We start from the raw sequence: 27,524 nt of genomic DNA, 5'->3' as shown, positions 1-27,524 counted from the left end.
GACACAATCAGCCAAGTCACACAACCTGACAATCCCAGATGGTTGAAATGTAACAATATGTAATTTATTTACAGCATGTATTTCACCATCCACACGGGTGGCCTAGTCGTCTCATTAAGCCGTCGCAATTCGCTTTGAAAAGTTCCCTCGTCCTGCCAGAAGCGCCGGTCGAGCTTTTGGTTTTGGATTCGCATTTAAGTGAATATGTCAACATACGACGACAACTCCCCTCAATATGTATCCAACTGATTATCAGCGACCGTCTACGGTAATCCAGACAGATCAAATATCCACACGCATGTGAATAAACATGTAATATGAATGTCACTGTAGACAACAACCAATTACAATATATGTTGTTGGGTTTTTTTATGAAAAGCGTATTTTCATTGAGTAAGGATAAGAATTTATGGACGAACAACTTTTTTATTACAATTAAGAGCGACGTCTCGGTGTAAGTTCTACCACCGTTATCAAGCAAGTGAGCGACGTTTCGGTGTAGGTTAGAACCTACACCGAAACGTCGCTCTTATTTGTAATAAAGAAGTTGTTCATCCATAAATTCTTATCCTTACTTAGTACTCCAACTTCTAAATGCCTATGAAAGAAGTATTTTCATTGGTTTTTACGAATTACATACGTTTTGTTAGAATGTAACTGTGACTTATATGAAGCCTGTATTCCGATGCTGATGACGCCCACTGCTTCTACGAATGTCCGTGACAATAGCAGCACGGGACGCCTGCGTGTTGTTGACAGATGCGAGAGGCAAACGAACGCATAAGGAATGGATCCGTGAAGATCCGGGGTAGAATAGGTCTTCAGCAACCCATACTTGCCGTAACAGGCGACTATGCTTGTCGTAAGAGGGGACTAACGGGATCGGGTGGTCAGGCTCGCGGACTTGGTTGATGCATGTCATCGATCCCAATTGCGTGGATCGATGTTCATGGTGTCAATCACTGGATTGTCTGGTCCAGACTCGATTATTTACAGACCGCCTTCATATAGCTGGAACATTGCTGAGTGCGACGTTAAACATATATATATATATATAGTATACCTGTTGGTTAAATGTTTATTCATCGATTGTGTTTTGGGTTACAGAACTAGTGATATAAAGAAAACTATACTGGCAGCTGCTTATTGTGTTATCATTCATACTGGAAATTGTTGCTGCAACAAATGGTATTGTGAAGAAATAGAAGAAAAGAAAATGATAAAACTTTCTTTACAACTACACCCAAAACATTGATCATGGACGTTTGTGCCTTGCTATTACATCCATATTGGTTTACGACATGAATATAAAAACCTCAGAGAATAATCACGCTCGATTATCCGCCGAAACAAAATCGATTGGGGTGTAAAGGCAAAATAGCCAATTGTATGAAAGGATGACTAAAACCAGGGGTTCGCGAAAAAGGTAAGCCACGGTTGCACCCGCCACTCACACAATTTACAGAAAAAAGTATCCGTTGCCATAAGCCAACACCGCAGTACTCCTGCCATGCGACGGTGACCTGCAAACAAAGCAGACACAACACACCAGACAAGTTTATATCCCAGCAGCTCCAGCCGCCTCCGTGGTCTAGTGGTAGAGCGTCCGCCCGGAGAGCGGGAGGTCCGGGGTTCGATCCCCGGCCGCGTCATACCAAAAGACGTTAAAAGATGGCACTTGTTGTTACCCTGTCTGGCGCTCGACATTAAGGGGCTAAAACAAGGACTGGTCGGCTCGGAGTCAGTATACTGTGTCTGAGTGGGGTATTCATGTTAACCTGCGGCATGGTATCTCAGTGAGCTAGCACTATAAATCGGCATCAGTCCGGACTAGTACAAGCAGCCACACACACACACGTGCATGCACGTCGCTATATAAGTGCAATAATCTTGGACGCGACGTTAAACCCAATTTCACCTCACCTCACCTCCAGCAGCTCCAGCCTTTGGTGTTTGCATTTCACAACTTTTGAGATACAATCGACCATGTTCTTTCTACAAACATTTCAAAGAGCGCCATACGACTCTTTCACAGAAGTTGTTTGATCAAGGTTACAACATTCAAGGCTTCAGTAAAGCTTTCAAAAACTTTAATGGTAGACATGACGGGTGAGTGAGTTAAAATTTAACGTCGCTTCGGCATTATTGCAGCCACATAGCGACGGTAGACATGTGGAGGATATTTCCAAATTTGACGCGTCAGTGACAAAAATGATGCCCGATGCTTTTCCCTTTTTTGACTTGTATCATATGATTTTTTTCAGGGTGAACAATTGACTCGCCTGTGCATGTGTGGGGCAGGAAACGCTCACCTTTTCGCGAACACCTGGTATCATCACTAATTGATAGTGATTTATATACGCATGCTCATGATATTGTGGGAATCGTACAATCGTCTGTTCTTTATGCAGACATTGGATATCTATTGGATATGAAAAGGGCTTTGTGTGTATATATATATACCAGATGAGGCAGTTTCACTGGTCTCTTAGATTTTCAGTTTCGGTGAATCATCAGTAGAAGGGTATTAGTTATTTGACTATTATTTAGCGATATCAGATAATCAAGACACCTTAAGTTTTTACCAATCCGAACAGAAATTCCAATGAATATGCGTATAGAATCAAATCATGGCAGTACATTTGGTGCCCATGGCAGTACGGATGCTGACTTCTTGCCAAATTGTCTTATTCTCAAAGTTCACCTCTTTAAGCTGTATAAAGTCCAGTATTTAGTTAGTCCACATTTAGTAAACTTCAGATAACATTTGCCTTCATTTTTGCCAAAATGTCCTCGGCCTTTGAGGCCAGAGATGTAACAATATCTGTGGTCACCATGTTTAGTGCCCAACTTGCCCGTTGGGTCAAAGAATGAATATTTTTCTGAAGTTTGTTGTGTGGGATAGTGCTGTGCTGTTTCAAATCGATACCAAGAACCATACTCTCAAGTCGATGCTGTCGGCTTTTATTGTTTGTAGAACCACCCATCATCAAAGGCTGGAGTCTTTCAACAATACAGAGCATGGTCTTGTTCTAACTCTGTGCAGTCCCAACGTTTGCTGACTGAGAGACAACAAACATTCCATGCCAAGGGTATGATTTGGTCTTTGTCTATTCAAGGGGCCAAGGCTGCTTCAACGTCCTTTGAATGCCGGAAACAGACTCAATACATCGTCATTGGAATTGTTATAATATGATGTTGGTGTGTGAAGGAAATTACACTAAACTTGGGCTTATCATTTTGTTAAAATGTCCACTAAACGTATCTGTATTTTGCATGTTGTTTTCAGACCCTGAGTTTTGAAAAAAATTGTAGATGTAGCTTAAACAAATATCTAATCTTGATATTATCCCTCACCCACAACACACCTTTAAAAAACAAACCCGAAAGTAAAAACAATATCAAATTGGCGGTCCCTTTGTACTCTCAGTAACATCAGTACATTCCTTGCTCCCTCGTATTAACATAGATGCTTTGCTTTTAATTGTAACCAGATGCTCCATATTCTCGGGTACAACCAAACATTCATTGTTCTCAGGATCCCCTGGAACTTCGACGTCTCTCCTCAGGATGGGGATCAGGAATAAGACCATGGAGCCAAGTAGAGACACCGAGCCTGGAAGTAACGAGATAGGCGTGCCAGCATTAAAGTCAGTATTACAATATGGGCAGCATAAGTAGCATAGTGACTAAAGCTTAAGGTTTGTAACACTCCCCGTCCCAAGTGCTATATCCCCAGGGCATCTACAGTCCTACGCTTGCAAGCTTTTGGATTAACCGTTTTTGTACAGTGTAAGAAAACGAACTGTCGCATGTTTGAATAATATATTTAACATCTTGTATGATTACTATGTGATATTGATTCATACACATCATATGCATGTGTGTATGAATCACTATCAGTATCACGTTGATAAGGATCACCCACTTGAAAGATAAGACATCCAATTATGTGCATCTGTTGAAATAACCAGTCTATATTGTGTGAACGCATGCTAATTAACAAAAGTCCGTTGCCATGTGCCACACAATACGGACAAACAACATGTAACCAATAATCAGTCAGGTCACCTGTAAAAATGAGAGTATATGACTATAACCGAAATGTCAAAAATACACATATTTAATGTCGTGTAAAAGCCACTCTTGGTAGCTTATGTGATCCAGTTATACGATCACAGCCTGGCACTGTCTCATGCTCCCAATGAGTGTCTGGATGGTTGCCCCTGCAACATTGAGCCACACTTCAGTAAGAACATTGCCGTGTTCCTTTAGAGTTTCTGGAAGGACAGGGAGTCTTGAGAGGACATCTGCAGCTCGTTCAACATATCTCGTTAGGGTTGAGGCCATTTGACCGGGCTGGCCGCTCCAAGCGGACAATTGTCTCCTGCTCCTAAGACCCTGGCAGGATGAGGTCGTGCGGTATCGTCCATGAACATAAAGTCCCGTCCGACTGCACCAGCATACGGTCTCACATACACATTTAGAATGTCATCCCTGTAGCACACACCTGTCATCGTGCCCAGCTGTCGTACATGGAGATCACATCCCATAGTAGTCATGTTGGGATATGTTGGAATCCTGAATCTTCCTCTTTGTCCACGTCACATTCGGGAAGGTTATCTGTGAAGACAGTATATCATCAGTGAAAAGTGCTGGAGCCCAGTCCTGGTCTGTCTAATTGACGATATCTTCAGCCCAATCCAAACGTGCCTATGTGTAGTGTCGGGTCAGTGGCAGCAAAGATATGCCCTCCAGAGGCCAGCCTGACAGAGACGATTACGCACTGAGTAGAAATGTTAACGCTAATGGCGTTCTGCAGTTAATTTCTGAGTGTGGTGGCAGTCAGGAAATGAAGATGTCTCACTGCTGTTAGGTGGAACGCTGTTGACCACCTGCATGTCGGTCGGTAGCTGATCCAAACGTCTGGTATTGATTCCATGCCCGGGTGATCAAAGTTCGGCTCACACAAGCATGCCTCTTCATCTGTCTAATTATTTGATCATCCTTGACGCTCAGCTAGGTGCAATCCTCAGCAGCAAATGTTGTACTCTCTGATACTGATGTGCAACGATTTTTCAAGAACAATTTTTCCAGAACCTCGTGCGCATCGTGCCAATGACTGCATGTCTAAGTCCGTTCATCATGAAATTGAGGCCCTTTTGGATGACCCAATCATTATTAAGCAGGACATTTAAATCTTTAGAAATTTAGATTTTTAGATATCATCGAAAGTTAATCCTTAGCAAACTTACTAGTTTAATTGCAATTGTTTTTTAATAAAATAATGATTTTTAGAGCTAATATTAGAAACGTTGTTTTTTTTAAATTGATTTCTTAGTAAGCAAGATATGGTTTCAGGTTTGTTGCGAAAAAGTTACTTGATACTAATTTCATTACTTACCTTGCTTGAAATAGTGAAATTGCTTTTAATGACGCCGTTTCTTCTTTTACATAATGATTTTGTTTTGAGCGTTCCTGTAAATTTTTCAACCAAAAATAAGTCTGGTGTAGATATCTTTATCTATGTGGAAAGGAATATGATATTCTATATTGCAAACATTCTACCATTCTCGATGCTGCTGTGAGCCTTTTTTTAGGTATATATGTATATCCCACTTGTCGTTAGAATGCAAATAGGGACAAACGGAAATGCTTACCACCAATGTGGAATCCCGCTGAGTAGGATGATGTGATGTCGTACAGTGCACCTAGAAGCAGTAGCAGGAGAAACAGGTGCTTGAAAATGTGCATGTAGGTGCAGTGATAAAGTAGGTGTGTGATGGAAATGTATTCATAATGGTGCTCCATATTAATTTAAACAGACGCCTGAGGACCATCATCCTTACACTGAGTGAGCGAATGTTGTTAAACGTCGCAGTCAGCAATGTGCATGTTAACGCACGGTCTATAAATAATCGAAAATAAACCTGGCGAACCAGTGATTGATTACTTGGAGTAAAGATCCACGCCGCCGTGAATGATGAGGCTGTATCAGTGCCTGACGACCTGATTTATTTCATTCGCCTATTAGACCCAGGTTCGATTCCCGACATGGGTACAACTTGTGAAGCCCATTTCTGGTGTCCCCCACCGTGATATTGCTGGAATATTGCTAAAAGCGACGTAAAACCAAACTCACTCACTCACTCATTCGCCTATTACGGCAAGGCGGTGGGGTGCTATCAATCCCAAATGAAACCTGAAAACTGTAAATATGTTTGCACGAAATAATTAAGAATAAGAGACTTTTATTGGACTTGTTATGCCAGCGTAGGTAAATGAAGGTACACGTGTGAGTACATGTATGTACTATTCAAGCACATCAAGTAGTACGTATTTTGGTAAATGAACTTACCTGCAATGGTTGGAGCAATGATGTAACTCATACCACCAATACACATGGTAACTCCAAAAACTGTTGCCAGACGTTCAACTCCGAACAACTCCACAACAATGGGCGTCAATAATATGAAACTAAATCCATAATATACGCCATATAGAACTTGGTATAGAACAAGTTGAGCAAAACCATGTGCGAACAGTGGCATGAACATCATAAGCAAAGCTTTGAGGCCTTGACACGATATATACACCATCAGCAAATCAATGTTCTTGTCGTTACAGATCGCCCCACCCAGAATCCGCGCCACTGTGAGAGTGAGGCCATAGGCGGTGAACAGTGATGGAACTTTGGTCGGTGGTACTCCAACCGAACGCACGTAAGAAGGCAGATGAACGATTTGAATGGAATAGCCCATCATTTCCATGAAATAGTTGAGAGCGATGATCAGTAGGATCTTGTCTTTCAGAACTGTAAATGCGCTGATATGTTTACAAGATATTTTTACATTTTCTCTTCTGCAATGTACGCATTTAACCTTACCAGATACTTCTCTTGGTTCTGAATTTATATCCTCATTTTCCGTTTCCTGGTATTTATTCCAATGGCAACAGAACATAGTCTCTTTATGTCGTTTTGTCCTTTCATGTGGGAATATCAGAGATCCTGTCACAACCATCTGGGCCGTGATGCATCCAAGTGTCGACATCGCAGTCCGCCACCCGAACTGGTCAATCAGCCAGCCAATCAAGTGTGGACCCGAGAGCATACCAACGCCGACAGAAGATAAAGCGATTCCATTGGCTAATACCCTCTTCTTCTGGAAGTAATGGCCGACAGCTATTACGGATGGTGTGTAAATGATGCCATATCCTAACCCTGAATAGGAAAGATAGGCAACTTCAGCCATTGCACTGAGTTTCATACGCATAGATTATTTACTTGCGTTGTGTCATCGATGATAGTAACGTAACAATTTCAGTGTGTTTGAAAGGCATTATTAACAAACGTTAGTCGCTTGCAACATATTTTTAGCGGTACGATAGAATGGCTTTTAATACCAGAGAGTATCCCGTAGCACCCCAGCAATTGTGGAAGAGTGTTGGTAAGGCTGGATGCTACAAGTCCGACAGATAGTATAGTTCCTCCAACCATTATAGATGTACGTATGCTGAACATGTTACAGATGACACTCGCTACAGGACCTGCAACAGATACGTGAATAGTATACCTTCTGGGGATCCAACTATCACAAGTTCATGTTACTGAACCTGTTCCAGATGTCACTCTCTACGGGACGAGCAACACGTAATTGGACATAGTGTCTATTTCCTCCAGGAATAACATCAGTGCGTTTACCGATAACATGTGGCAGAGACATGGACCTGGAAAAATGATAATAAAACCCTCATCAACATTTTCACTTGAATTCTTAAACAACAGTGAGTGTCCTCGTACAAATACCTGATTGAGCAAGCAATGGTTCAAAAGAGTATACAAGATCAAACCACGTGCATTGTAGTCACCTAGTGTTGACTGTAGGCTGATGAAGAGGGAACACACCAAGCTAATATACGCCGTGCTCCCACTGTAGTTCTGGAGAAACCGGTCCTGGAACATCCCTGGGAAATTATAAGGTTTCAGGTACTGACGGTGCTTGATAGTGAAAGTGTATTTCATTACTTGCGTTGTAGTGTAGTGTCTTTCATTACTTGCGTTGTAGTGTAAAGATGATGGGTTACATACATACGTAAACGTCATATAGGAGTGGAACATCCCTAGGAAATGTTTATCGTACTAACGAAAGTTTCGTCCATAACTTGCATCATACTATAGAGTGGATACATGTAGGTTGCATGCATTTCAAAAAGTCATATTTGAATTGATAGGCAAAGACAGAAATTAGCCATGAATGCTTTTCAATTTTCCATTTTAGTTGGACAAGCAATTTATCTAACAGATATAGTATTATTCAACTCTGTGTTTTGTTCACCAGTCCATCCATATCACGATGGGCAACACAGAAATTGGCTTTACATATGAGTCAATGCTTTGACCACTAGGGTAACCAACGTACCCATCACATGACGTTTACATACCTACAGAGATGGTGAGAGTCCCTATCACGAACATGTTGAACACCGTCGCCGCAAGTATCACCCACGCCCACCCACCGTCTGTGTTCCGTAGTGACCTCATCACTTGGCAAACAAACAGTTAAGTAGAAGAATTGTTTTAAAGAAGCCTTCTAACCACACATCAGCTCTTATTATGGTCCATAGTTTGTCAGCGCTATACCCTTGCTCGTTTGATTCACCAATCTGAGAAACATGTTCGACCTGCTTGACGTTGGGTTTCTCTTAACGTTAAACTGTTACACTGTGATATAAAAGACAAACTGTTCAAGGAGGCGTAAAACCCCAGTTGGTTTCAATTGAGAGTTGGGAAGGTCACATCATCCTGGATATGCTGCTGGAGCCTATTACCAAAATATCAACCTCTCTATGAAATGAGGTCCTAGTATTAACCACTTATCAATTATCAAAGGAGATGTACAACATTGAATGACCATTGGGGGCCAATATACAATATTCATGAGAGACCTACACCAATGTACAACAGTTAATGGTCTTTGAGCACCAGTGTACATCCTTGCATGAGCGATAAACAATGTACAACAGTGAATTCTTTTTGGACGTTAATGTGCAACAGTGAACGTTCATTGGACAACAATGTACAATAGTGAATGTTCATCGGGCGCCAATCTATAATAATGCATTATATAGTGATGTCAACCAGTGTTCAACAATTAATGGTCTTTATGCACCAGTGTACATCAACGCATGAGCGATAGACAACAAAGTACAACAGTTTATGCTCGTTGGGCATGCTTGATAGGCTAATTATGTACAGCGCATTAGAGAAGTAAAAAAACAGTATTCCAAGCACAACTTTAAAAACACAAAAAGCATTTACCAACGGATTACAAATGTGTAGGTTGGCGCCTTGAACCCTTGAAACGCCGGCAAATCAGCTGTATGTTTGTGTGCACATAGTTCAACGAATACATAGTAAACACAAAATTTTATATGCATAACCCTTCATAGCAGCTGTCAACTTGTCTATATGTATTGCAACAAGCACAAAGTAAACAAGGCAAATACCTTAAATCTATATCCACATCACAAATACAAGGTATGTTTTCAACAACATATGTTGCAAACCTGAGGCACTTTGTATGCATAGCCCTACATATAATGACACATATACGTTCAACAAACAACATCTGCTATTCAGAAGAATACAGATTAAGTTTATATTACAGGTTATGTATATTATTATTTTTAAATGTGAGAAGGACGTTGAACATGTAGCTTCATCCAGATAAGCGAATACACAAGCTAATAGGCGGCACACTACGACTTACATATTACATTTGAAGTGAGAACGTTTACATTTACAGATAACCGTACATACAGTTACTATATATATCAGCGTTTAACAATGACTGATGAAATATAACTTACCCTTAATCTTGCTGTGGTTTATCTGCTGTGCCCTTGAGACCGTGTCGTCGATGTTTTAACCCCAGCTCTATGTGCACACATCAGCTCGCCTTCTCCGCCAAATGGAATCTGCTTCGGAGATTATCGAGCCCGGATATTCTCTGGTGTTGACGTTTCAGATCTACTGGCTCAACTAGCAGATGTCCTTGTCATACGAGTGAAATCTAAAACCTACATGCCAGCCTCTCGTCACACGCCTTTGCGTCTGCTAGAAAACTGACTCACTGATCAGCTTTAGTTGGATAATGAACGCTTATAATGCTAGTGAATTATATATATACCTCGCTGGTGGTGAATGTCCTCTCCTTTTGTTTGAGGAGTTTCAACACATACCATATTTTTATCTCTGAAGATTTCTTCGATTAAAGAATTCGCATTAATATTTTCATTGGTTTTTTCATGCCAAAATATTTAAACGTTTTGGCAAGAGTCGTATCTCCTCGAAATCAACGTAGAAAATGCTTGTAGATTGTACTTCAAACGCTGTGAAACGTAGACACAAAAGGCTATAAATGAGACCAAAAAAGCCTTTCCATATTCAAAAGATTTTATTTTTTAAAGCAGGCATTCCTATTTCAGCATTTCACATTCAATAAACTTCAGACCATTAAATTGATACTTCACGGGGAAATGGTCTGATAAAAAATGTCATAAGAGTAAGCTGGAGGCCCCGCGAGCACTTAGAAGGTACAGCTAAAGTTCAGCTTTCTTAATAATGCTTAAGCAACTTCGCAATAAATATGTCTATCACTAGATTTAAATGTACTTCATTTGAGAGGGAGCCAGCTGCATTTCTTAGAGATATCGCTTGATGACAGTAAAATATTTTGGAAACAAAGTAAATACATGACTAATAATAGTCCTTCTCAAATAAATATTAGTGCAGTGTTTTAACGATTTGTTTCAAGTTTCACATCAGAACAAAGACGAGTTTAGTGAGTGAGTGAGTGAGTTGGGTGTAACGCCGCTTTTAACAGTATTCCAGTTATATCACGGCGTGTCAGCTTAATGTTGGAGGAAAGCCCGAAGTGATGCAGGTCTCAGACGTTTACCACTTCGGTGAAACCCACGAGCATGGGTATGGTGCTGACAAACCTAGAAACATAATCGGGGCAAACCGGGATTCGAACCCACAATCATAGGTTTCTGGCGTGCCCAAGGGACGCAACTCTGCACAGCGAATCGCGGGGCCTTAGACGACTGGGCCACCCGTGCCCCCAAGACGAGTTTAGACTTACAATAGATGTTTATGATGCTGTTGATGAAGCCGCATTCATCATGAGCTAGAGTCCATAATTACGGAACAAGAGATACTAAATGGTATACAATTTTAAAGAACGGTAAATCTTCAGGCTTAGATATGTTATTACCGGAAATGTTCAAATCTTCATGTAAAATAAGTATGCCATACATGCATGCCATATTTCGTCGGATTTATTCAACAGGCTAGTTTCCACGTGCTTGGAGTAAAGGTATAGTGGTGCCAGTTTAAGACAATGGCCTAATGATACTAATAACGACAGGGGCATACGTTTCAATAGTGTACTGGTATTCGGAAACATTGTTGCACCAATAATTAACTGTAGATTGAAGTATAGGCCGAAAATAATAACAAAATATGTGATGAACAGGCAGGTTTTAGGCCTGGATATACAACAACGGATACCTTGTTCACATTTTATTGCCTGTATACAAAAATATTTGAGTAAACGTAGAGGTAGATTTTATGTTCCCTTTGTAGACTTTCAAAAAGCTTTTAATTCTGTAGACAGGAAAAAAACATGTGTGTTCTCCAATGTGTCCTGCCTGTTTAAATGTTGAATACAATTCAGTCTATGTATTCGCATATGTGCGGTGTAACGCTGTTTTTACGGAGTGCTTCGACTGTCATGTTAGACTAAAACAGGGCTGTGTGTTAAGCCCAATATTATTTTCACTGTTTCATTAACGAGTTGGCCGTTGAAATTCTTGATACTTGTACAGTTATTCCCCAACTTACATGAATTATTTCTATTGATGTTTGCAAATGATGTTAATTAAGTTTCTGCTCGAGTACGTGGACAACAAGAGCAACTAACTATTCTAGATAATTATTGTTCACCTAAAAAAATTAAATGTTAATCTGTGTCGAAAACTAAAATAATTGAATTGTTAAAAAATGTGACAAATGGCATCATCGTAATGAACTTGTGAAACTTGTGTCAGAATATATGTACCTCGGACTCCACCTTCTACTTTAGCAAGAGCAATGTCACATTTGGCGTTCAATAGGAAAAGGTCACTTATAAATGTTTTGAAATTGATTTGGGTTAACAAATTAAACCCATCCTTCTTTATGGATGCGAAATATGGGAACATCAAAGATTAGAGGTAGTAGAAAGGGTCCAATATCAAGCATGTAAATATTATCTTGGTACAGGAATTAACACTCCCAATGCAATGTTTTTGGTGAATGTGGACGGTACCTATTGTTTATAAACAGCACTAAATACTGGCTAAACAGCTTCAAACGCCATCTAATAGACTTCCGCGTAAGGCATATCATACGAGATGTTGTTTAATCTTGATTCAGTAGGTAGACAGAACTGGACAAGTAGTGTTAGATTTATTCTGATTACTTTAGGTCTTGCATATGCTTGGGTGTTCTAAGATGTTAGATGTATAGTTAGTTTTCGTAACCTTTCCATGCTCGTTTGAGAGATATGTACCGCCAAGAATGGACCAATACATTATCATCTAATACTAGATATGAATATTATACAATTTTAAGATAAGCCTAGAAGCATAAAACAAGTTGACTACATTTGACCAGCAGCTGCAAGAGGAGTGGGACCCACTCCCTGAAATTACCATTGGGAGACTCATGCGCAGTATGCCTCGTCGAGTGAAAATCGTGGCAGTATTACGCACTACTTATCTAGAAAAGTAAACCTTAAAATTTCCTATCTTAGCCCTATCGTTCTAATTGTCGTCCCGATTATTGGCCATCATTCCATCTGCTGTCATACTTCACTACCGCATATACATGTAATGTGCAACCTCGCTAGGCATGTGTGATTAAAGTCACAGTAGACTTATTCATTGCTGGAAAGTTTACTAAAAGCAACTTACAGTGTTGAAAATGGTCATTTCCGCGCATTCCCTACTTTTTGGACGGGTTTACAACCGTGTTCTATTTAAAGTACCTCTTTGTATGTACGAGGTATGGCTTGTGTGTGTGTGAGAGGTGTATAGCTGTACAAGAGGTGACTACCTTTAATAAAGATAAGAACGTATATGTCTAGCTGTGACTTCGTTTACACCTGAAGAGGACATTGAACAAGGCAAAGAATTGAATAACACACCAACACGGTTACCAGAGCATAACACATGTGTACCTTGACGTCGTGAAGCCATTATCAAACGCTCGTCTTAGCGTAGGCATGGGTGAAATGCCAGCACACCAGTACGGGTACACAGTAGACAAAGGAAATACCTTGTAATCACATCACTCACACAAGGTACGTTGTACATACATGACCTGAGACATTTTGTATGCATAGCTCTTCATACAATGACACATCTACGTCCACTACACACGCTCTACTATTATGAAGAATGGAACTTAAGTTGGTATTAATGCACATTAATAGAAAAAGAACATGTGGGTATATCACTGAACTATTGAGTTGCGTGGTCTCCTACGTTTGCCTTCTACGCTCAATGGAATCTGCTTCGGTGGATAAAAGAGACTGGTTATTCTCTGGCGTTGGCGTTTTATATCTTCTACCTAAACTAGCAGATGTCTTTGCCATACGAGTGTATTCTGAACGTTACCAATAATCTGAGAGGACAGTAACTGTCTATTGTTTCCAGAATATGATCGCTGTCGTGCTCTTCTACGTTTGCCTTCTACGCTCAATGAAATCTGTAAGTACTTGCAGATGCAACTGCACGAACCATTTCACCCTGAACATTGTAAGACAATTCAGTAAAGGGAACTAACGTTTATTTCTCCTTGCTCTTTCTGGTTTCAATAATAGAAGTAATTTTATGTACTTATAATGTGGTAGATTGACCTCTCCTGAAGCCATTCAATCAGCGAGTTAGAGAGGCCATATACCTACCAGCCTGCTATTCAATTCTCCACAGTAAAGTTGCACGTGTGATGCCTCGATAAGCTAAAGAAGGTTCGAGTCCCTTCCATGTCTCTTTGTGATTCTGACAAATGAACGAAACACCAGAAAATACGTCTCCTTATTCCATCACTCACGTCTCATATTGGGTAATTACCCTTTGTTTGGATAGGCTTTCTGCGGTTGGAAATACAAAAGACGAAGCTGTAAGCTTGGTATCGTTCCTCTTATGAGATAGGATATTTTCATATCGTCTTATTTCAACACAAATTAATTTCTTCAAAATAATAATGTTATAGTACGGGACATGTTTAATACATGATGCCACTGTTGCCTTTTCAAACATCATTTGAATCTGAGGAATTTACATCGCAACCTAGATGTTAGCGGCTCTGTTATATATTTCTTATGTAACGTTTTGTACTCACCATGTAGCAGTTTTATCTCTTTTTATGTCTTATCTGTGTCGAGGGTCTTTGCGACGATGAAATTGAGTGGAATAAAGCGGTGAAGATGGTTTAAAAGGATTTATTATCTGTATAACGATATAAATGGCATCATTATGAATTGATGTTTAGTCGAGGGAGCAAGAAGGTCTTCCTCGTCTCAGAAAATACAAGTGTTTAGCATATAACAATGTTATCGTAATATATTGCCTAAATATAGTATTTTTATACACTTACGTTGATTAGAATGGTTAATATACTGAACCGCAAAAGAAACGTCACCATGCATATATATGTGAAACCTTATTTGTCCAAACACTGTAAACATACTTTGAGACTTATTAAAAAGATGAAACTTGGCAAAACTGATCATCAAGGTTGAAATTAAGGGACAAATGTTTGTAAAGTGAAACACAACACTAGTCTCTGAGAAAGTGTCATCACAAGTCATGATCAGTATCTCGTGTGTCCGCCATGTGCATTGATGACTGCCATGCAACGTCGATACATGGAATGGATGCGGCGGTTGATGATGGCCATAGCCACTTGAGCTCACACTCTAAGGGACCCCTGACGCAGTTCAGCTGCAGTTGTCGGCCTTGGTCGGACGTCATTCAGCCGTCTTTGAATCTCGTCCCACAGGTACTCAATGGGATTTAAATTGGGACGGAGGGCAGGCCAATGCTGCTGGAGGATGTCTCTCGTTGCTCTCGCAGTGTGGGTACGGGCGTTATCATGCTGAATCTCGTGTTTGCGGCGACGTGCCAAATGAGGTATGGCGTGTGGTCTCAATGTACCGAGCTGCTGTGACACCATTGCCTCTCCCTGGACCGATGTCCTGGAAGACCACAGGGCCGACCGTCTGTGCAAGACCAATTCCACCCCACACCATAATGCTCGGAGTGTGCAGGTGTCTGCTCGTCAATCGTCGACGCACGGTGTCCGCGCTAATGTGTCGCTGGTGTCCCCATGGTCTGTCAAGCAGTTTCCGCAGCAGTAACAAAGCGATCTTGAAGATGCTGTCGCACAATCTGACGATCCTTGGTCTTCCACAACGTGGTCGGTCATCTGTAGTGTTGGTGGTCTGGTACCGTTGCTGGAGCCTGTATATTGTCCTTACGTGGACTTGAAATGCACTGGCTACTTTCCGGGCGGTTTGTCCAGCTTGCAATCGTCCAAAGGCTTGGTGTCGTTTATTTCTTGTCAATCTTTGCATGTGGTAGCAATTCAATAACGAATGAATATTATCCGATCTGGGTTGATTTTTATAGGGCGAGAAATGGGGGAACGCATGTGCATTTCAATTTCCATGATGCGTTTGGGCGATCGGTTTTATTGTCATCTGCTTTGTTTTTTTATCATCAAATTTCATTTTTCCGGACAAGGTAATGTTAAATTTTAGAAACTTTGACAAAATTCCCAGATATTTAAATGACAATTTTTCATGCAATGTTACTTGGGGTGACGTTTCATTTGCGGTTCAGTATATTATATTCGAATGCTGTTACCTCACATTCGTTGAATGTAACAATGAATGCTTTTGGCGGCACAACATTAGAAAGTAATATTTTTATTTTATTTTTATTTTATTTTATATTATATATATATAGAAATGAAACTTAAACATACCTTTCACTCACAATCTTACGTAGGGGATGATGCTTTAACTTAGTATTTGAATTAGTAATGAGAGTGATAGATGAAACGTACGTAAAATGAATTAGAGATAACTCGTGGAAAATAACTTTAAATATATCCGGCGACGTCTGTTGGCAGCAAGTGAGTGAGTGAGTGAGTTAGATTTAACGCCGCTTTTAACAATATTCCAGTTATATCAAGGCGTGTCAGCTTAATGTGGGAGGAAAGCCCGAAGTGATGCAGGTCTCAGACGTTTACCACTTCGGTGAAACCCACGAGCACGGGTTTGGTTAATTTATTGCGAATTTGTGAAATAATTCACATTTAGGATTATGTAATGAAAACTTCAAAATGCTCCAAAATCAGTGTATAATCGGCTTAGTAACTATCGTTAGCCGGTCAGTAAAATGATGTCACATGAAAAATGTCGCATATTAGTCATATATTCCTGGACTTTTCCGAATTGAGGAACGGAGCACGGGCCTCTTTCTAGCTATTCGACTTTGACAAATTCTGCCCATTCGTGAGTTCACTGACATGGGGCCTGTTACTTATTGCTGCAGCAACTTATTTGATTCATTGAATTCCCTTTTGTGATTGTAAAACTCAAAGTTCGTGCTTCAATATTATTTTAAATACTCATTGATCTTGTGCGTTAATTGACTGTTTTAACAATTTAGATCTGTACGTACCGATTTCTTGGTTAATCTTTGCGTTTCAATTTGGAAATCATCTCGTTACTTGCTGCCAAGGGGGGCACGGCTACCCAGTCGTCTAAGGCGCCGCGATTCGCTGTGCAGAGCTACGTCCCTTGGGCACGTCAGAAACCTATGATTGTGGGTTCAAATCCCGGTTCGCCCCCGATTATGTTTCTAGGTTTGTCAGCACCATACCCGTGCTCGTGGGTTTCACCGAAGAGGTAAATGTCTGAGACTTCCTCCCACATTAAACTGACACGCCGTGATATAACTGGAATAATGTTAAAAGCAGCGTTTAACCCAACTCACTCACTCACTCACTCACTCATCCCAAGTAGGGGAATCTGGTCAAGTTGCTGGTGGTCTATACTCTTGTTTTAATTGAAACTACTAGCAGTTAACATATTGAATACTGAAGTGTTTTAATGTGATCTGGTTTCATACATTAACTGTTATATTTACCTAATAATAAATAACAATAACGGATATTTGTGATGTGCTATAATTCATACGCTGGAGCATGCACGAAGCGCTACAATGTGACAATGTTTAAGAATGATATACAAAAGAAGAATGGATAGTTGATGACCATGGATTGATGAGAAATATGGAGACTGATGAAACTAATCTGACAGAAGGTCCTTATAAGAAGCATGTCAAAAAGTGTTTACCCCTTATTGTGACAAGGCCGATTTCCATTTAAAGATTTTTCGTCCGAGACATTCATTTTTACTGCCGATTAATAACAATAAAGTTGAACTCGTTATTTCAGTTACATTTCGCTTGATGTCCTTAAGCATATTTCCTGTGAACTTCATCTAAACAGGGACAGTGCAAATCCATATCCAACATGATAAGATATTTGAACTAAAGAGAAATTTTAAGTGTCGTTTATTTTAAATGACAGCATCCTATTCTAACATTTCCAATGCCAATGTATTGAGTCTGTTTCTGGTCCCATTGAAGAGCGACAGCCAAATGATACCATTGATTTGGAAGGTCGGTTGCCTCTCCTTCAGGAACCATTGGGACTGCACAAAGGTAGAACAAGACCATTTTGTGTGTCGTTGAAAAACTCCAGATACTTTTGCTGATGGATTTGTCTACAAACAGTAAAAGCCGACGGAATCGATTGGAGAATATGGTTCGTCTTATTACTTTGAAACGCTTGGCCAAACCAGACACAATCAGAAGAAGGGTGCATGTTCCTTAGTTTGATATAATTTGCAATCAACGGAATTGATGCGTTAAACGTTAATATCCTATCCAGACAAAAAAAATACAAGAACCACTAACAGTCTCATATTCCTGGACGTCACCGTCTTATCACAGTTGTTCAATTATAGAACCTGTTGCTGGAGGTGGTCAGTTCAGCCAAGACCCATCATATTGCCACCAAATGGTTGGTCATGTAATCACAGATGACTTCTCTATTTTTGCAACAACAACATTGGTCAGTTATCTAAATGGGAACCAAAATATAGTGAGCAGCCTCCTACCAATTGAGATAACAACCTTTAAGTAATCATGGATGCTGGCAAAGATCTGACAGCATATACATACATATATCTTTCAATGTTATAAATAACTGTGAAATAAAATTGTATAATACAACCATTCCCAAAGATAACATGTACCTCGGCCCTGTGGCCTTCAGGGCAAATCTTTTATTGAACTAAGTACCCTCAGTAATACTGATACAGTCACTGCTCCCTCGTCTTGACAGAAATTCATTAGTTTCGGATACAACCAGATGTTCCATATTCTCGGGAACAACCAAACATTCTTTGTTCTCTGGATCCCCTGGAACTTTGACGTCTCTCCTCAGGATGGGGATCAGGAATAAGACCATGGAGCCAAGTAGAGACACTGAGCCTGGAAGTACGTAGATATACTATAGTTTACTATATGAGGTAAGTCGCATAAAAAATGAATAGGATGAACCATTTTTGTACGATGTAAGAAAAAGAGCAAGCCTATGTTAAAGACATCAATTATTACAGAAACAATGAAACAAATTATACAAACACCTATGCCTAAGTGTGCTCCTCTGAACAATGGAAACTACCATTCACAAAAAAACACTTTAAATATACTTCAGTAGTTTGGGAAGAAACAACTTCGTTAATAATGGGATTTATGATGATAAATGCGATAAAACCGGTTCCATAGTCATAAGAAATCACTTCTAAAAGACAAGTCTGTTGTACGATTACGACTACATCTCATAAGTATGGATTTATGAATCACTATCCATCAGTGTTGATGCCAGGTACTAAGTAAGTGCAGTTTGTAAATAATTATTGTGAAGCAAATATTAGAAATGGTTTGATGAGTATTCCTAATTTTTACTTCGAAAAATATTGAGTACTGTGTAAGTAACTGATGGTTCAAGATAAATCCACGAAAACGTTACTGGAAACTACTTACAATGTACTCACCTTTCATGAAAAAGTGACATGGCTTTCGTTTTTGTTTTGAGCAGTCTTGTAAGTCTTTCAACCAAAACAAGTCTGGTTTAGATATATTTATCTGTGTGGAAAGATATATGGAATTCTGTATGTCGAACATTTTACCATTCTCGATAGTTGGAAGCCTTAAATTATCCATATATGTATAGCACCCGTTTGTTGGAATGCAAAAAAGGGATGAACGGAAATGCGTACCACCAATGTGGAATCCCGCCGAGTAGGATGATGTGATGTCGTACAGTGCACCTAGAACCAGAAACAAATGACAAAGCAGTTGTATATGTGCATGTAGGTGCAGTAATAAAAGAGTCCGAAATGTATCAATAATGGTATCATATATTAATTTGTTAAAAAAAAATTAAATTACGTTCGCAACAGGATTTTCATATTAAGACAGAGAGTGAGCGAATGTTGTTTAATGTCGCTGTCAGCAATGCATCGGTACATGCATGGAGGTCTACAAATAATGGAGAATACACAATCCAAACCATTGATTGATTCATTGGAGTAAAGTTCCACGCCATAGGGCACGATGACACTCTGTACAACAAAGTCTGAGAGCCTTACCACCTGATCTATTTCATTCGCCAATTACGGCAAGGCAACATGTACAGGATTTTCATATTTAGACAGAGAGTAAGTGAAAGTTTTTTAACGTCACTGTCAGTAAAGTTTAATGTATCGTTGCGCTAATGAAGGTAAATGGAGACACATATGTGTGTATGTGTATGTACTATTCAAGCATATCAAGTAGTACGTACGTTAGTAAATGAACCTACCTGCGATGGTTGGACCAATGAGATAACTCATACCACCAACAAACAAGGTAACTCCAAACACTGTTGCCAGACGTTCCACTCCGAACAGCTCCACATAAATGGGCGTCAATAATATATAACCAAATCCATAATATAAGGCATACAGAACTTGGTATAGAACAAGTTGAGCAAATCCATGTGCGAACAGTGGCATGAACATCACAAGCAAAGCTTTGAGGCCTTGGCAAGATATGTACACCATCAGCAAATCAATGTTCTTGTCATTACACATCACCCCACCCAGAATCCGCGCCACTGTTAGAGTCAGGCCATAGGCGGTGAACAGTGATGGAACTTTGGTCGGTGGTACTCCAACCGAACGCACGTAAGAAGGCAGATGAACAATCTGAATGGAATAGCCCATCATTTCCATGAAATAGTTGAGAAGGATGATCAGTAGGATCTTGTCTTTCAGAACCGTAAACATACTGACACTTGTTTTACAAATTACAACAGAAGCACTGTCGTGACTGCATCTTTTGCAATGTAAACATTTAGCCTTACCAGATAGATCTCTTGGCTCTGAATCTATATCCGTTATTTCTTCTCTCTGGTTATTATTCCTTTGGCAACAGAACATTATATCCTTACTCTGTTTTGTCCTTTCATGTGGAAATATCAGAGATCCTGTCACAACCATCTGGGCCGTGATGCATCCAAGTGTCGACATCGCAGTCCGCCACCCAAACTGGTCAATCAGCCAGCCAATCAAATGTGGACCTGACAGAATACCAACGCCGACAGAGGACAAAGCGATTCCATTGGCTAAAACCCTCTTCTCCTGGAAGTAATGGCCGACAGCTATTACGGACGGTGTGTAAATGATGCCAAATCCTATCCCTGAATAGGATAGAAAGGTAACATCAAGCATTACACTGAATATCATACGCATATATATTTCTAGTTGTGTTAACTATTTCAGTGTGCTTGAAAAGCATTATTAACACTCAATAGTAGTTTGCAACATGACATATAGAAGTATGATGGAGGGGGATTGGATGGACAGACAGAATGGCTTTCCTCACCAGAGAGTATCCCGTAGCACCCAAGCAGTTGTGGAAGAGTGTTGGTCATGCTGGTTGCAACAAAGCCCACCGAAAGTATAGTTCCTCCAACCATTATAGATGTACGTATGCTGAACATGTTACAGATGACACTCGCTACAGGACCTGCAGCACAACATGTTGTATAGTTCCTCCATCAACAACAAAAGTGCACATATTCAGAACATGTAACCTCAGCTTCATCAGCATTCATTGGAGTTCCTGAGCAACAGAGTCCTATCATAAATACCTGAATTATATAAAGCAAGAGACGTGCGTGGCATTTTGTGCTTCTTGAATTATAATTGTTAAAGTTATGAAGAGATGATATACAGAGGAATAGAAAACTTCAACAACAACCAGTTCTGATTCTCATATAGCATTGAGCATAAAAGGCAGAATAGCATTGAAAATTCTATGAAAGGATCATAATTTTGAAAATCTGTGATGACACTAAGTCTTTACAATAAGGGAAGGATGTCCTGTCCTAGATGTAGCACCCGCCACACATTTCATGTATATATACTCTTCATAAAGAGAATCTTGACATAGATGTATAACCACTTTTTGCCAAATATCTAAAATAATTACATGAAATGAGAACCAAATATGTCAAACAGAAAGATGATGTGGCTATAATTCGCGAAAACACATGCAAAGCACATAAACGTAGCGTTTGGGGATTAATTTTACAGCTTCATCGAAACGCAACCACCTGTAAAAAACGTGCAGCACAGGATCCTGCATTTAGGCATGCAGGCCCCCCTGCTGAATGGGTATAAAAATCCACATTAACGGCTGTTCATACAGTCCTTATAACGGCAGTAGAGGCGATGACAGAATGCCAAGACTGAATGCAGCTCAACGGAACAACGCCACTGGGAGATTACACGCTGGAGCAACTCAGCAAGAAGTGGCCAGGCATTTTGGCGTATCCAGACATACAATCTCCGCACTGTGGACCAACAGAGTTGACGACAGACCAAGGTCAGGAAGACCAAGGGTGACAACCCAAGCACAAGATCAATACATCCGGCCGCGACACCTCCGAGACCGCACTACCACAGCCACGTCTACAACCACACCTGGGGTACGCAGGATATCAGATCAAACGGTACGCAACAGACTGAGGGAGGACTTTTTGTACGAAGACCTGTTCGACGTCATGTATTGACCCTACGTCATCTGGCGGACCGTCTGCTTTGGTGCCAACAGAGGGTTAGATGGGCACGTGCAAGGTGGAGAAATGTACTGTTTACTGACGAGTCCCGTTTCCTACTCACAAGCGCGCACGTGTCTACAGACGTCGGGGTGAACATTACGCCCCCAACTGTATGCAGCAGGTTGTCCCATTTGGCGACGGGAGTGTCATGGTATGGGCCGGAATTCATCACGGTGGTAAGACGCCTCTCGTGCATGTGGCAGGTGCATTGACAGGTGTGCGTTACAGAGACTTGATCCTACAGCCTTACGTTCTTCCTCACGTCAACGTTCATCGCGGACAGTTCCAGCAGGACAACGCTCGACCGCATATTGCACGTGTTTGTCAGGACTTCTTACAGCACAACAACATCCAGACATTACCTTGGCCAGCCCGGTCACCAGATTTGTCCCCGATTGAGCATCTGTGGGACGAGTTGGATCGACGCGTTCGCAGAAGGAATCCACCGCCTCAAACATTTCCGGCGCTTATTGACAACTTGATTGCATCTATGGGTCGTCGGTGTAAAGCGGTGATTGATGCACGTGGTGGGCACAACCGATACTGACATTTTCTGTACCCCTGTGACATTAACTGTATCGTGTACGTGTGTCTGTCTAGGTGACACGATTCATGTTTTGAACATTGTGTACATTGATCTTCAAACAGTGTTTCAATTATGGTTTCTGTGTCCTATTTTGAAACAATCGCATTATATTACATTTTGAAAGTCAGTGTCAAGTTTCTTTTTTTGAAGAGTATATAAGTATAAAATATCAACGACAAGTCTCGATTATCGGCGAAAACCAATTCCATTGTGCCTAAACGGATGTAACAGATGAAAAGACAGTGTAGAATATAAAAGTCTTTACCTTAATTTTTGTTTCGGCTATTGATACGATCTCGTCAACAGTTAGCTATTTCAAGCAAGGTGACAAGCACACTATACATTGTGAATAGGAATATTATTGTCAGCAAATTAATGCAATATAATGCATTTACAAAATTCATGAAGACATGATTGAATGATTTAAATTTGAGTTGTTGAATAAAAGCGACAAAACCATTTCCATAAAAATAAGAAATCTATAACTAAAGCAGAGTCCATGACGTGTTTACGAAAATTAGAGTGTCACAAGTGGAGGAATCTGGTTCAGGCTAACCCTTGAATTTGAAATGATGTCACATTTGCCGCGACGAGATTGTGCAGAAAGCATATTTAAGGATTATGGCATATTGGCAAAATAGATTGACTTCATCTGTAGTGGAACAGCATAGGCACACAAACACACTACCACATTGTAACACAGTCTACTAGAAACATACAGGATTGGGCAAGCATTAACTTACAAGAACATTAAAGATTGAACCACGTGCATTGTAGTCACCTAGTATCGACTGTAGGCTCATGAAAAGGGAGCATAACACACTAATATACGCCGTTCTGCCGTCGTAGTTCTGGAGAAACTGGTCCTGGAACATCCCTGGGAAAAATATAAAAAAATGTACATCGTACTAACTTTGCTTGATAGTGAGAATTTCCTCCTGTCATGCTTTATAGTGTGGAGTGGATGGGTTACATGCATTTTATACAGTCATATTTGAATATATACGTGTAGGTAAAGGTACAGAAATTAGCCATAAATTGTGTTCAGTAGAACATTTTAAATTGCGTGATATACAGTTTATTGAACAAAGGTAGTCATATTCAACATATATATACAAGTCCAACCATATTATGACGGGCGACACATGGTACCCATGCGGGGAATCTAACCCGGGTGTGTTGCGTGGAGATCCATTACTACAGGGTTACCCAACAAGCCCTTCACCACATGAAGTTTACATACCTAGAGTGATTATCAGAGTCCCCATCACAGACAAGTTGAACACCGTCGCCGCAAGGATCACCCATGCCCACCCGCCGTCTGTGTTCCGTCGGGACCTCATCACTTGGAAAGCAAACAGTTCATAATAATAATTGCTTTTAAGATACCTTCTAATGACATATTCGCTCAGATTATATTTCTTCATTTGTCAGCACCATACCAGTGTTTGTGCGATTCACCAATTATGAAGAATGGAACTTAAGTTGGTATTACAGGTAATGCACATTAATAGAAAAGAACATGTCCGTTATCACCGAACTATGGAGTTGCACACATCATCTATGAAGGACCGTGAAGATGTAGTTTCATCAGATACGCGAATATACACTACAATAGGCGACACACTACGACTAATATATTACATTCAAGGTGAGAAAGGTCACACATATACAGATATACGTGTACACAGGAACTATTAATCAGCCATAACAATGACGGATGACATATAATTTACCCTCAGTCTTGCTGTGTTATATCTGCTGTGCACTTGTGAGCGTGTCCTCGATGTGTCAACCCTGACAGCTTGTGTCCTGTGTCCACATCAGCTCGCCTCAGCCAAGCTCATATTCATATCACCTGCTGAATATATGTATAAAGTTAAATACATAGAGGTTATCACGCGAGTGTGTTTTGGGATGGTAAACATCCTGCATTAGGAAGAAACATTGTATTTGGCGAGCCTCGGCGAGCTAAATACATCGTGTTTGTTCCTAATAAAGAAAATTTACCATCCCCAAACACACAAGCGTGATAACCTCTTTATCATATAATGTCATTATTTAATTCTGTGCTTGAAAATTGCTTTCCCTCTCTCACAAACATTACCGAAACATTGCGAGTTTTCCTGGAATGCGCGCATTAATATTTATTACGTCACAGGGTAAGTGATGTGTCAGTCGGACAGTGACAGTTGCCAATATAGTTCCAACTGAAATCTGTTTCTTATACAGTGGCGAAGCAACATATACGCAAAACAACAATTGTCTTTACTTACCTTTCGCGGCAATCCATCGGTCTGTCCGCTAGAGTAACTGCCCTTTGTCAAAGGGAAGCTACTCTAACCCTTGTCTAGGTGGAGAGGCCATATACTTACAGAGTCTGCTTTTCGATTCAACACAGTAAAAGTAATGTTATATTACGGGATATGTTTAATACATGATGCCACTGTTGCCTTTTCAACATCATTTGATTCTGAGAAATATACACCACAACATAAATATTAGCGGCTCGGCGATATTTCGTATGTAACGTATTGTACTCAACATATGGTCTTTTCTGTGTCGCGGGTCTTTGCCGACTATGAAATTAAGTCGACGGAATGAGGCGGTGAAGATGGTTTAAAAGGATTCATTATCTGTAAAAAGATATAAAGGGCATCAATATGAACTGATGTTTAGTCGAGGGAGCAATGAGGTCTACCCTCGGCAATGGCGCGACAAAAAAATCTTAGAAAATAAGTATGTAGCATTATAACAATGTTATCGTTATATATTGTCTAAATACAGCATTTTAATACAATTACGTTGACCAGAAAGGCTATTATAATATTTGAACGCTGAACTTGAACTTTATATATTTTGAATGTAACAATGAATGCTTTTGGCTGCACATCTTAGGTGGTAATATTTTTAGGATATTTTAGTAGTAATAAAATATATATACATGACACAAAAGGAACTTAAACATACCTTCACTCACAATCTTACTTATGGGATGGTGCTTTAACTTCGTGTTTGAATTAGTAATCTAATCCAACGCGATGCCTTTTGACCAAAAAGAATATTCACATTTTATTACATTTATGATTTGGTTTCTACGATCGCGTTACCTATTCCATTGACAAGCTTACCGTAAAGAAAGCAGATAGATAAGGGTACATACCTGTAGAAAGATATTAATGGCATCAATATGAATTGATGTTTAGTGGTGGGAGCAAGAAGATCTTCCCTCCGCTATGGCGTGACAAAACGTGGCATTTGAAAGTGCCAATGTCAGACTCCAGCTATTTGCGCGAGATACTGCTGGTAAGACAACCAGATGCAAGAGTGAGAGATGAAGTGTACGTAGTTTGAACTGATATTAACTCATGGAAAATAACTTAAACTATCTCCGGCAACATCTGTTAGCAGCTTGTTTCGAGGTGATTTCCAAATTGAAAAGCAAAGAATAACACAGAAATCGGTGCGTACGAATCTAAATTGTGAAAATAGTGAATTATAACACAGGATCATTGAGTATTTAAAATAATATTGAAGCAAACAGTTTTAGTTTTACAATCACAAAAGGGAATTCAATGAATCAAATAAGGGCAGCAGCAATAAGTAACAGGACCCATTTTCAGTCTAAGTCAAAGTCATTGCCATGGAAAATATTTCTCGAAAAGATTTTTTTTTTCAATCCCACACTATCAAAAGGCACCAGTTCACCACTAGACCTATCTATGTGCCAAGTTTGGTAAAAACATCTATCATAGTTTTTGTGTTCTGCTCCGGAAACGAAATGTGACGGACGGACGGACGGAGGGAAAGACGAACGGACGGACGGCACCCATTTCTATATCCCCCTTCCTCTTCGTGGCGGGGGATAATAATATTGAAGCACACGCTTTTAGTTTTACAATCACAAAAGGCAATTAAATGAATCAAATATTCATTCAATTTATTTGATGATAAAACATACACGATTGTGAACATAAATATCAATCAAATAAGATAAAGATAATAAATTAATACTATATTTTGCATATTTAGGCATGTATTTGATATTGTCGAATGTTTGTCACGATAGCTGGTTACTGCGTTATGGTTACTGGAATTTGTCAACATCTATTGATATCAGCAATAATGAACACACGTCAACTCTCAGTGGCAACAGCTACAGTCGATGCCAATCTCCATCGAGACGATACATAGAATCTGTTTACTTCCACTATAAGTGAGTTACAAAAGAGTATACTTTAAATAAAGGATACATGACAAAAGGACAAGAGTGATTGCAAGGCTTGACTGAAAGGCTCCTTTGGAATAGCGAATTAAGTCAGAGCTGGTGATGGCACGTGTCAGTCGTGTATGTATTGCATTCCTAAAGACGAGGTCCGCAATCATTGTCTGACAGAGTGAGTGAGTGAGTGAGTGAGTGAGTATGGTTTTACGCCGCTTTTAGCAATATTCCAGCAATATCACGGCGGCGGACACCAGCAATGGGCTTCACACATTGTATCCATGTCGGGAATCGAACCCGGGTCTTCGGCGTGACGAGCGAACGCTTTAACCACTAGGCTACCCAACCGCCCCCAA

At 40.1% G+C, this 27,524-nt stretch overlaps 2 protein-coding genes across 4 annotated transcripts; both read right to left on the bottom strand.

Annotated features, from left to right (window-relative positions):
* Positions 1-2,950: 2,950 nt before the first annotated feature.
* LOC124143571 (monocarboxylate transporter 12-like) lies at positions 2,951-10,137 on the bottom strand. Of its 3 annotated transcripts, XM_046512593.2 has the most exons (7): positions 9,871-10,137; positions 8,443-8,544; positions 7,870-7,965; positions 7,405-7,548; positions 6,359-7,222; positions 5,661-5,711; positions 2,951-3,616 (listed from the first exon to the last, which is right to left on the bottom strand). In XM_046512593.2, the coding sequence occupies exons 2-7, from the start codon at positions 8,540-8,542 to the stop codon at positions 3,402-3,404; spliced, it is 1,470 nt and encodes a 489-aa protein (XP_046368549.2). In that variant the 5' UTR covers positions 8,543-8,544; positions 9,871-10,137; the 3' UTR covers positions 2,951-3,401. The 3 variants fall into 3 exon arrangements, with proteins under 3 accessions (XP_046368549.2, XP_048245629.1, XP_046368550.1); XM_048389672.1 differs by lacking the exon at positions 9,871-10,137 and having other exon boundaries at positions 7,870-7,954; positions 8,443-8,545; XM_046512594.2 differs by lacking the exons at positions 7,870-7,965; positions 8,443-8,544.
* An 8,301-nt stretch (positions 10,138-18,438) lies between these two features.
* LOC125376964 (monocarboxylate transporter 12-like) lies at positions 18,439-21,259 on the bottom strand. The gene is made up of 4 exons (XM_048389660.1): positions 21,121-21,259; positions 20,057-20,935; positions 19,473-19,523; positions 18,439-18,681 (listed from the first exon to the last, which is right to left on the bottom strand). The coding sequence occupies exons 1-4, from the start codon at positions 21,236-21,238 to the stop codon at positions 18,482-18,484; spliced, it is 1,248 nt and encodes a 415-aa protein (XP_048245617.1). The 5' UTR covers positions 21,239-21,259; the 3' UTR covers positions 18,439-18,481.
* Positions 21,260-27,524: the final 6,265 nt, after the last annotated feature.

This window comes from Haliotis rufescens, unplaced genomic scaffold (assembly GCF_023055435.1).
Source record: "Haliotis rufescens isolate VD_foot unplaced genomic scaffold, xgHalRufe1.0.p SCAF_8, whole genome shotgun sequence".
NCBI lineage: Eukaryota > Metazoa > Mollusca > Gastropoda > Lepetellida > Haliotidae > Haliotis > Haliotis rufescens.
Note: the sequence above shows the minus strand (reverse complement) of the source record. Positions and strands in the feature narration are given on the sequence as shown.